This window comes from Hirundo rustica, chromosome 4 (assembly GCF_015227805.2).
Source record: "Hirundo rustica isolate bHirRus1 chromosome 4, bHirRus1.pri.v3, whole genome shotgun sequence".
Taxonomy (NCBI): Eukaryota; Metazoa; Chordata; class Aves; order Passeriformes; family Hirundinidae; genus Hirundo; species Hirundo rustica.
This window is the reverse complement of record NC_053453.1, coordinates 9,151,644-9,163,952: the sequence shown is the minus strand read 5'-3', so window position 1 is coordinate 9,163,952 and position 12,309 is coordinate 9,151,644. Positions and strand designations below refer to the sequence as shown.

Below are 12,309 nucleotides of genomic sequence, written 5' to 3'. Positions count from 1 at the left end.
TCAAACTAGTAGAATGATGGCATAGTGTTTTTCACTTTGTATTCTATTCTATTTCGTGCGTCGAGGATAAACAGCATCACCTACACCAGTACCAAACACTTAGCAAATGCAAGTAATTTTATCCTGAAAAATGCCATCAGGGAAATCACAGCCTAACTTACAATATCTTCTATACTTACCTCTAATTCAGACAGACATCATATATAGACACCAGTCCCTAGAAAAATATAACACAGAAAAATAGGGAGGAGGTGGCACAGAGTCTTGTCCCTCTGAGGCTCTCATCTGGATTGTAGATGGAATGTTTTTGCTCTGATAGGACACATAATGTGTTTTAAGAGAGCGCCTGTACACTGACTACTTAGTATAAAAAGAAAAGAATTAGAGATAAATTTTGTGGAGCAGGAGACACTGAGATCAATTCTGCTTTTGTAAACATTAGTATAATTCTACTGTATCAGCTCCACTGATTTCCAGTAAAACTGAGATGTGCTACAAGCCATTATCATTGACTGGAAATGCATATGCATTATTGCGGCATAATTGTTGTTCTATAAAATATTAATGTGGCATTTTTAGAAGAAAAAAATTTCATAGAATATTTAAGGAACATGAAAAATAGAAAGCTAAATATGTATTGAGTTTGCCTAAGGCTATCAAGAAAAAGAAAAGGGCACAGAATCTTTAGAAGATTTGTAAAGCATGTGGAGTCTGTATGCTGCTGTTTTAAGGACACAATTACTTAGTAAGCTGGCTGGCAAGATTGAGACAATTTAAGCCTTGTCTCCAACTAATGAATCACAGAGATTATTAGATTTTTAATAAAAATGTATACAAACTTCATAACAGTATCTTTATTTTTCTATTAGACCTTACACATAGCAAAGGTTTACATATCATCTGGGAAAATATATCAGGTGCACCAAGCCATTCCTACCCTTGGAGGGGTCCGGGAAGATTCCATGACTTCTGCTCTTGATGACAGATGGTTTTGGAGATTGCTGGCTACTCTTCTCAGAATGAGATTTCCCATGATCTACGTTTTCACTCTGTTCTTTAAGAGGATACCACCGAGGGGTGTTGTCAAGCTGAGAGATGCTGGATAACTCGATCAATACCTACAGATAAATCAAAGTATAATATATCCATATCTGACCTATTAATGATTGCACACAGCAGAAGAGACTAGAGTTGTGTTGTCAGAAGTTGCAATCAAGTGTACGAGTGAAGGGTATGAGGCTGACAGATTCAGGACTCTCTGAGCATGCTGTGACCCCAAACCCCGATTCAGCAGCATATTGGTGTGTCTGAACAAATATGTATTCTCACTAGGACCTCAGTAAGGACTATCAGCTGAGTCCTTTGACTATGGCATAGCTCCACACAAAGACAACTGGGCAGTTTTTAGGGCAGCTTGTGAGCGCTAGCTTGACAGCTACAGTAAAAAGACATCAAAAAGACCTCCAGCCATTCTGCCTCTGTACAGGCATATTCTAAGAGGAGAACCAAGTAGTACAATTTTCTGCCTTTTATCAGTGCTTTTAAGAGGGCAAGGAGTCACTTTTTTTTTTTTTTTTTTATTAAGGTCTTCAGTAATATGAGACTCGTGCTTCTTGAATCTTTAAAAAATCCACATATGCAGAAGTAGCAACAAAAAGAAAAAAAAAAACAGTGTTACTCTTGCACTTCACTAAAATAATAGAATTCAACCGATCATTTAGGCATCTAAACATTACTGAGGAAAAAAAGAAAAAAACAAAAAACAGGAGGTGCAATGGTAATGTGGGAATGAAACAAATAAACTGGCTAAAAAAAAATCCCCAAACATTGTAGCTGAAATCAGCTCTAAGCCACCTTCACTGTTAGCAGGACTTCCATGAAATCTCTTTTAAAAAAAATAAGTAAAAAAAAAAGGGCATTGGCACCAATAAAGACCCTTCCTCCCTTAATAAGCTTTCAGTTGAGAGGACCAAGGGATGTAAAGTACTGAAATTCATCACAGAGTCTTGAAGGAAGGAAGACCAAAAATAGCTTTGCATCTGGCTCTGAAGTGAGAGGGTTAAAACTAATGTCAGGGAGGGAAGCTTTTAAAACCACTAGACAAATAAAGTGTTCAACTACCTCAGGGAACAATGTTTTTGTCACTTTATTACAAGACCCTGAATTAAAGAAATTCTCTTCAAGTTTAGGGATGGGGAAGTCTCCTAACAACTGATGGTTCCTAGGTTAAAAGCCTTTTTTTTCCTTCCTATTTTCCTTTTTGTTGTATAGGTTGTCTATGAACTGGCTTGGCCTTTCTGGTTAGACCTATAGCCCTACTGTGGTTTTTAGTCAAGCTTTAAAAATGAAGATAGCATGGCTGAGGATTGTTGCAAATAGGCAGTGTAGGCTGGGGGCTCTGCTTTTGCACTTTTTCACTTTCCATGGATATGGACCACGATGTGCCACTTTTCTTCTGGGGCACACGAGTGCTGCTGGCTCTATTCAGGCAAATCTTTGGGGCACAGTTTGGATATCCTACATCTGATGTTATGATGCAGGATTCCTCTGGACATCCTGATGTTGAGATACACTGTTGCTTTTTTCCCCTGAATAACTGCTTAAATTTGAAGGGGAAAGGTTTAAATCTTCATGTAGAAACAGTTGCTGGAGCATCCTTTTTCTAAATGCCACAAAAAACATGGATGTAAATATTCAGTAAAGCCCTGCATTTGGACAAATGCTGAACTCAACAAGAATATGGACACAGCATGCAGGAAATAAGTAATCATGTAGCAGCTTCCTATACATTTATTTTAGTAATTGTTCAAATAGTGACACTGATTGCTCAGTTTGGTAATTACACAAAGGGGAGTTGGAGCTGAACTCTGTGGGTATTTTTCAGAATTAAAATGTGGAATGAGCCCGGATACTCTCAGATACTCTGTATGAGTGATCCTGTGCTTCTGTTCCTAATTATAATATTTATTTGTAATTATATCTTTATTTTTATATCATAGTTATTGCTGGTAATTTTGAATTATATGTGCATATGTTTATTTTGTTTTAAGAGACGGCTTTCTTCCTATGAGCACTCATTTATTATTAATTTAAATATTAGATTTTGCCTTCAGTCATACTTTGGTAATGATATGACTATTTCAGAATGCTAAAAATGAGACTGATCAGCAAGACTAAATTCCTCATACTTGAAAATACTTTTGCATGTGTTAAAATATTGCTTGATGGCTAAATTTAATTTTTTAATCATTTACAAAGACTAATATCTCCTCAGACTTCCTATGTTATGGTAAAATCAAGTCAAACAGCTTTCAGTCATAACCAGAATTTCCTCTGGAGTCTCTGTGAATGTTGTTGCTATCTCACACTTGAAAAAAGTATTCATTTTCAGCAAATTAACCTTTTTTTGGGTCCTAAATTACCTTGGCCCCAGTTAATCAAGATAAAAGGGATATATCTTTCATGCCTAAATTAAAAAAATCATGACCATTTGTTATGAAGCCAACAGTAAAACTGGGATATATAAAAAAAGTTTTACTTATCACATGTACCATACCTTGAAAAAGAACAGTTTCCAAATAACAGCCTGCAGATATTACTAGTAGAGAGGAAGAAATAAGATACTCACTTCACCGAGGAAGTCATTTGAAGAGAATCTATCATAATCCCAGACAGTCACTTCCAGTGTTTTCTTTTTCAGCTGCAATTCAAGTAAAAGGAAAATTAACCTCATAAACTTCAGATCAAGTCTTTATGGTGGTTTCCATAGACAATTTCCTCCATGTATCCTTTTTCATAGTGACAGGTAGGCAATTTTCTCCCTTTCATCAACCTTGTCCTGAGAAAAATAATTTGGCACTAGTATTTGTTATCAATCCAGATGGGCTTGTGCTTGGCCCTATTTAAGGAATTTCCACAAGTTGTTTTGGGTAGAATTTATGTCCACTACAAGAGTCAAAATGATTTTTAAGGCCCAAATATTTTGTCCCTGCAGCTTTTCTCATCATCAGATCTTTCTGAGCTCAGACATCTGCCTGAAGCGCATTGGAGTGTGAATTTCAAATGCATTATATCAAACACCCTATTTATATAACCTCATCTGTGAAGACCAGGCTTTAATGCCTGCAGAATTCAGTGTATTCAGTGAGAGTCTGCAAGTGATCCAGGCATATGGACAAGTTGTACTGTTGGGTATTAATGACAGCTGTCAAAACCCATTATCAGCAGATCTTGGTAAGCGTGATAGCTGTGTCAAGCACTCTTCTATAGGCCACAGTAAGAAACAAGTATTCTTTTTATATGACAAGAGAGCACAAGACAGAGAAACTGTTGACCAGAGCTGTTGACCTTATTGTAAAGACTGACCTGACTCTTTTTCCAGGGGTCTCTGAAGACATGTAGGGGCAGGATTGATTACTGATTTTCCATGCCAGGGCAAAAGGCTGGAAAGGCAGTAATAAAATCATGTGGCTTGAAAGAGAGAAGAACAAAATCCTGTGGGTTGTAGGGTGTCAGCAAAGTCAGGCTGAGAAGTCATGAATGAAGAATGCAAGCATTACTGAGAAAAAGAGGACTCTTCACACACTTGAATAAAATAATTCAGAAGAAGAATTCTTACGTGATAGCTGAGGTCATCATCCTAACAGAAGCAACCTGTCTCTCCTCTACTAACTGGCTACTGGGCACAGAGGGACAGCAAAGGATCAAGTCATTGCTCAAAATTATAAACTATACCAACCATTGTACATATTGCATATACTTGTAATGAAAGCACTCTTGGCTATTTACAGAACCACAGAATATTCTGAGTTGGGAGTGACTCACAAGGATCACCGAGTGCAACTCCTAAGTGGATGGTCTGTACATCCAGGATTGAACCCACAACATTGGTGTTATTAGCACCATGATCTCATCAATTTCCCCCCATTGCCCCTAGGTTTTATGAAGCAAAAGACTAAGAGAGCTCCTAATAACCTGCAATTGCCTTTAAGTGATAATTTCATATCATTATTATGTATTCCGAATATCATCTGCTCCCAGCCTACTTTAGAAAAATGTGCAACTATGCAAAGCCAATGTACATGAAAAGAAAATTTAAATCAGCATATCCTGGAAAACCCACACAAAGGGGAATTAAACTATTTTTAGCATCAACAACATACTCTTTAAGCAGGCAACAGCATGACTTGAAACCTAAGATTTTTTAAAAAATATTCAAGAGCAATTCTTTAATCTGTTTTACTCTTACATAACTAAGCCATATTCTTCTTAAGCAATATTCTTCTTAAGTATTCTTTTAAAATATACCCTGCAAAAATGAAAGTAAAATTCGAACAAAAAGATTAATTTTTGAACATTGCTTACAGAATATTTCTAAAGCTGATTTCCTTGACTGAATAAAGCACCTTTTCTTTTCTGTTTCAAGAACAGTATTTAAACTGCAATATGAAAAATAACCTGAAAAGGTAATCTGAGCACCCATTGGTCCATGATGCTTTTGACCTCCTGGATAATAGAATTTTCTGCTAGATGCTATATTAAGTATATGTATTTTTACCAATTAAAAAAGGGATAACACAAATATTTTTCAAAAATGCATTGTCACAGTTGTTGCTATTTTGAGAGGAGATTTCTTCTTGATGAATGTGCAAGGACAGAGAGAAGAATGCACATATCCAGGAAATGGGAAATAAAATTCCTAAGGTTTGAAGAATTTTTGGTAGAAAGGAGAAAATAGAAAAGATTTTCAAGTAGCTTCTTTGCAATAGCGTGTTACAGTACTTTATACTTTGCAAAATCTATTTCAAGCCTTTTAGCTTAATAAAGCTTTTATAAAATATTATGACAATGAAATTCCATGGAAAGACCTTTATTAGGCAGAGTGCATGAAATGAGTTTCAAAGCAGAGGAAAATTTGCTTTTCTGGAGATATATCTATGTACCACTATGGTGGCAAAAAGCACTAAATGGCTGCTGAATTTAAAAGCAGCCATTTTACCATCACAGCAGTGAAGGGTTCTGCATTTATCAATCAGTTTTAGGTTGTGAATCCTGAAGTTCAGATGCTCATCAGGAATGTAACAGACAGCAATAGTGAGATGGGTCGCAGGAAACCTCTATCTGCCTGACCATGGCTGTCTGCACATGGGGAACGTCCCAACAGGAAAATGAGTGTCACAAAAAGAAGGCATGTGCTTTCTGCATATTGTGAACACTGAATTCCAAACACACTCTGAAAAAAGTCTGACCAACACACTCTGAAAAAAGTCTGACCAAACAATTATTAATTTCAGCCTTTAGCACTGGGGGGGGGGGGGGGGAGGGCGCGGAAGTAACAACAACAACAACAAATAAATTTAAAAAACAAAAACCAAAACCCCCACACCTAGAAGCACATGCATGTGAACTCCAGTTAGCTTTAGGCTGTCTATGGACAGCCATATTTTAAAGAAAATTAAGGAATTTGCAGAAACAGCCAATGTGAAAACTTTTGTTTCTTGTGGAACGCATAACCAACCCCAGAGCTACAGAAGGGCTTGGTTCTCATTTTAAATGTCTGGATGTTATGGATAGTGTCTGCCTGTGTAGCTAAATATGCAATACTTAAAATATTTAACACACACTCCTTGAAAATTTCATACTAGGATTTCCATTAGGGAAGAAATAATTTTAATGCAGCTTGGTTTTCCTCTATGTTAAAAGCATAATTCTATAACTACTTCTGGAATAATACAAAATGTCATGTCAGTCAGGATGTTCAATGAGTAGAAATTAATGTATTAGGTAATCCATTACAGTAGTTTTTGTTTACATTTATATTTAACATTTTATTGTTCTCTTTATACTTTGGTACATGGGAGGACAAAAAGACTTTTGGTAGGTCACTTAGGAACTTACTTTTTTTGTCCTAGATATTAAGTAAGATTTAATACCAATAACCTACTGACTGATACAAGAGATTTATTTACTTTTAGAAATAAGACATAGACTTCCACATTACCTGAGGATTTTGAAAATATTACTCTTTCTAAGTATATTACCTTCAAATTACAGACATGAGTTACAGAAAAACTATTTCCTTTATGGAGTTATTTCATATAAGTAAATGCTTTTATTTGCTTTCTGGTAAGTCAGAAATTGAGGCAAAGAAAGCCACATCTTACAGTGTGGTAATACAGTATGCCAATGGCCTCATCAGCAACAGAACTTTCATCTTTTATAATCTTCTCCTTAAATTATTCTAACGCTTTCTTTCTTGCTCTGAGTAGGTATTGGACTTGAGTTAGCAATTACTGCACAACATTTTTAATATGTGTACTCAGCCTTTCTCTCAAATTGTAATTATGTCCACTTTATTACTTTAAAAACCCTTAAATTACTAAATATTCACAGATTAATTTATTTTTTCTCCAATTTTCAAAGGAAAATTTGCTATAAATGTGATAAAACTAATCATTCTGACCTTGAAAAAGTCTGTTTTATTTCAAAGAGTGATCTATTTCCCATAATTATTTTCACTTTAATTTCAGCTTGCTTATGAAAGAGAAAAGGAAAATAAAAATTGTAGAACCAGCTAAAGTCTAGACAGTGACGTTAAAAGAACCATATTAGGAAATATTTAATAATACTTATTTGCTGTCTGTAATCAATGCATGCTTTGATGGAGAGAAAAAAACATGGTGCAAAGAAAAAGTTTCTTTAAAGAAATACTGTTTATAAAAAAATCATGAATTTATGTTTGAATGTGACTGCTAGCTCTGTAACAGCATGTGATGCAGTTTTGTTTGTTTGGTGAAAACAACACTCAGTCTAATGCAATTATTGTGTTGTATTTCTATTTATATCCATAACTATTTTGAAATATAGATTTGTGAAGGTTATTAGTAAAAATGATTGTCAGAAAGTAAAAATAGAAGGCATGCAACATGTAAACTAAAGGAAAATTTCATCAAATAATGGTCCAAAAGCTGACATCAAAGATATAAAATTCTTTGTCATTAAAATCAGTGTCCGAGAAATCTTAAATTAATATCATTACCTGTTTGCAAAGTACCAAACAGCCACTGAATTTACAACACCCCAGCACTCTCAACAACAGCTCTGTGAAAGGTCACAGTAGAACCCCCAAGCAAATTAAGAAAACTGAAGAGTCTTTCTTAGATGAAAAGCTGAGTTTGGAAATATTGTAAAAACCTACCAAACCTTTTCACCAAATCAAGAAGACATAGGGTTTATATTGCAGCTAGGTAAACATCACTGTGGTTTCTTTCTGATGCTTTAATTGTCAAATAGGTACCATTTATAAAAGCCTCCATAAAGCAGTGACAAAACCCCATCAAACCACTACCTACAACAGGACACCTCTGAAGTAAACCTGAGCTACTGCCTGTTAAGTCCACACGTGGAGATTACATGAACAGCAAGGCAAATCCCTCTGTGGGAATGGTTTTGCTCCATAAAAAAATGAGTATCCTAATCTACATACCTCCCAATGAACGAGAAAAAGAAAAAAACTAAATTTTAAATTGGGGAGATTGTATTGAGGTCTTGGGGTAGTGATGGAGGAGACTATCAAAAGCATTGGGAAATCTATTCACTAAAGAGCCTGGTTATTCTGGGCTTTTTAAAAAGTACCGAAAAATTAAATGGCATTTTAAAGTGAAGTCAAAAGTATCAAGAACAAAACAGAATGAAAGGCAAAAAGATTCCGGACTGCATGTAAATCCAGTACTCTACAAAACATACTTCATAATTTTAAAAAAATGAAATTATCATTATTTTGCCTTTTATATCTTTTTCAAGTTGGTAAAAAGTACTTTATGAGGAGAGATGGAGGAGTAGAGGACTCAATTCCTTCATACAGCTTCAGAAGCACAGCTGCAGTTAGGAAGCCACCAAGAAACAGAGAAGACTCTGCAGACATCCTTCCCAGACATGAGTTAAATCCTTCTATGCAAAGGAAATATGTTCCATTTTTTTTATGCAATTAATATCTCAAGATATTTATATAAATTCCTGATAAATCTAAAAATGTATATCTACATTTTATAAATATTTTTTAAATAAAAAAATGGTAGGAACTGTGCTTTGTGTGAGCTTGCATGGCTTTTGGAACAAAGTGTAACTATGATTTCTGCATCTACTTCAGAAATTATGTCTGAATTTATTCCCTCATTAATTTATTCCATTATAATTTTTTAAATTGTCACATGTGCACTTATAACATGATTATGAGTGTAATCCCCACAAATTACCATATTAATGAGTAGAAGGGCAAGAAAATAGTATTTCCATAGTAAACTCTGTCAGAGGCAAGGAAATAATTCAGAATTTCTCCTAAATCTGGCAAAATTTTACAGGGGGTCAGAGAATTGCCAGTAGCACTGCTTCCTTCACAGTGTGCACTGCAGACCATGCAAATAATAAAGCAGTAAATAGCACTGAAGAGCACCACCAGTCACGCACCTGCTCCATGGAGATATTTTTATAAATGACTGTCTGATTCCACTCAGGATTCAAGCTTTTCTGTATGTACTTAGTTCTCCGCTTGTACTCAGCACTGAATTTGAACAAAAGAATGAAACATGACATTAGCAATCTTTTGTTTCTTTCAGCTCTAATGCAACACCCCCCCCCCAAAAAAAAAAAAAACAAAAAAAATCAAACAAACAAACAAAAAACCAAAAAACACCCACAAACCAGAAAAAGAAAAGAGCTGTATCTTCCATTTCTGCAACAATTCAGGGTTACAAGAGGACAATGACAGCCTTTCGTATGCTTTTCTGAGACAGTCTTTTAAAACATCTGATTCTTCAGCAGGCTTGATCTGCCTGAAACCATTTCAGTATAAAGCATCTTGAATATTTTGTTTGGTATGCTTTTCTGAGCTAGCCTTTTAGAACATCTACTGACTCTTCAGCAGGCTTACTATGCCTGAAACCATTTCAAGATAAAGCATCAGTCAGCACATGCACATAGACTTTGTCCTCTCATTATAGGTATTGGGCTCTGATTCTAAATTGATGTGATTATGCATTGATTTCTTTTCCACAAACGTCCCATTAGCACTTTAAAGTAGCAAAAATTCATTATATTTATAGGTTGCAATCTCTAATTACAGGAATCCCATCTCACAAACACATTTAATGAATGCCATAAAGTAACTAATATCCTGTTAATGATTGAAACACTAATTTCTTATTGATCCTGTTCTCTGCCTATCCCTGTAACTACTGGAAAGAAACATAAAAAGGCATCAGGATCACGACCTTTTTTTTTTTTTTTTTTTTTTTTTTTTTTTTTTTTTTTTTTTTTTTGTCAATAGCCAAGAACAAAGGTTTGGCTGCATAATCTGCTTTTAAAAAGATTCACTAATGCTTTATATTGTACTTTATATTTCCTGAGTGTGGAGAAAGGAATACGCTAACCTTAAACAATATGGATTCATCTAGCTCTGTGAGCTTTGATGTTAGATTTCATTTCCATTTTAATTTAACAGAAGTATTTATGGACAACTCAAAAAAGCTGGGTAGGAGAATATGAGAATATTCTAATACATTGAAAAAACCACAAGATTTAAGGTAAGGAAACTTTTTATCTATCTTCAAGTACATACCAGCTACATCTATTACTAAATGGAATGTTCCCAGGACTGTTCTCCAGCACTAAGACAAAATGGCACAAAATAACTTGTATATGCCATATTAGACTCTTTTATGGTTCTCCTACAGTAACTTTTGGTAGTGTACTCTTCTCACTTCTGATTTAACTGTTTTGGTTCACACTGTGGCATGGTTCCAGACCTAATGTACATTCATATGACATTAACTGAAAAGGATCACTTTTAATCAACCAGTCACTAATGATGTACCATACCTGGTATCAGGTTGGAACAGTTCTAATTTATGGTTATGTGAAAGATACATGTATTTTACTGGCACACATTTGTTGATATTGGGACTTCAGCACCAGCAGTTTCACTCTGTGAACTCAATTCTGCTCCACAGTGATCCCATCGAATTAATCTGGATTGCAGAGTGGCTTTATTCTCCAAAATGAGGTGGCCTTATCCAGGCTGCCTAGTAGCCTAATATCTTGATGTGAAAGCAGCTATTTTCCTCTCATTTTTTTCTCTAGTCATCCTATGTATTTCCATTTATTTTCTTGAAAATCTTGCTATCCACTGTCTTTCAGTTTATTAAAATATGTGAAGGGTTTTGGGACCCATGAAACAGAGTATCTGTTCACCTCCATTTATGAGAAGAAAGCAGCAGCTCTCCAGAGTTCAGTGAGTTCTATCAGCCATAGCACAGAATGGCAAGGGTGATTTAAAATCTAGGGGGACCAAGAGCATATGAAAAAGAAACACACTCAACGCTATTTCTTTGCATATCTTGGAAAGAAAGCTGAAATACAAAATCTGGATCCACTTTGAAATGAGATTTTGATAGCAAATAGTATTAAGAATTGCAGTTAAAATTTTAAAGCACCTCAGTAGCCTTCTTTTCCCACTCTGGTATGAGAAAAGCATCCCCTGCCCAGAACATCCTACTTAGATGTCCTATGACCTTCTGATTTTAGGTAACGGATATACTTTCATTTCTTGAAGAAAGTGGGAAAGAATCCTTTGCACACTCAGCCAAGAAAATGACACTAACATTCCCTTTCCTTTCTTTGACCTCCTTTTGCAACAGTAGAACTTCATCACCTTTTCAAAGTTTCTGATTCTTTTTTGAAGTGTGTGAGAAGGTGATTCATGCAGTGTTGAGTTCCAGAGATTGCAAAAGATGAAACTGTTATAAATGTGGCAGCTCTGAACTGTTTCCCATGAAGTCCGTGGAATATTTGGATTGAAACTGGAAGGTTGAGCTGATCCCACATTCATGTAATCTATGGTCTGTATCTATTGCAGAGGAAAGCAGGGGACCTTGATCTCTTCTAGGGAGGTGCAGAACCAGGCTAAGGTGGATGGCAGATAGAGGGAAGGATCTGGCAAACACATTAAGTTTTCATGCCCCCGACGCACCTTCCCCCAACCGTTTACAGATTAACAGATGAAGATGCTTCAATAAGATGCATTCATTAAACAAGTCTCTGGTATGCCACTTAATATGAAATAATTTGCATTTGAAATTCAAAGAGTATACTGTGTGAAAAGATACAAACTGCATATCTCTTTTATTTATATTTCTGATTCCTTAATTCCTTACTAATTTAATAATATATAATACAATGTATTAAGTACAATGAAAAAAGCAGAATAGAATAACAGTGTTAAAATGTGTAATATTTTACACATTTTAATAATAC

At 35.3% G+C, this 12,309-nt stretch overlaps 1 protein-coding gene across 8 annotated transcripts in view; it reads right to left on the bottom strand.

Annotated features, from left to right (window-relative positions):
- The window catches only part of PCLO (piccolo presynaptic cytomatrix protein), a 326,032-nt gene that overhangs the window by 60,077 nt on the left and 253,646 nt on the right, over positions 1-12,309 (bottom strand). For all 8 annotated transcript variants that reach the window (XM_040061464.2, XM_040061465.2, XM_040061471.2 and 5 more), the window contains exons 17-19: positions 9,466-9,559; positions 3,629-3,700; positions 938-1,118 (exon numbers count right to left, since the gene is read on the bottom strand). In XM_040061464.2, coding sequence (XP_039917398.1) covers positions 938-1,118; positions 3,629-3,700; positions 9,466-9,559 — 347 coding nt within the window. The remainder of the gene's footprint in view (positions 1-937; positions 1,119-3,628; positions 3,701-9,465; positions 9,560-12,309) is intronic.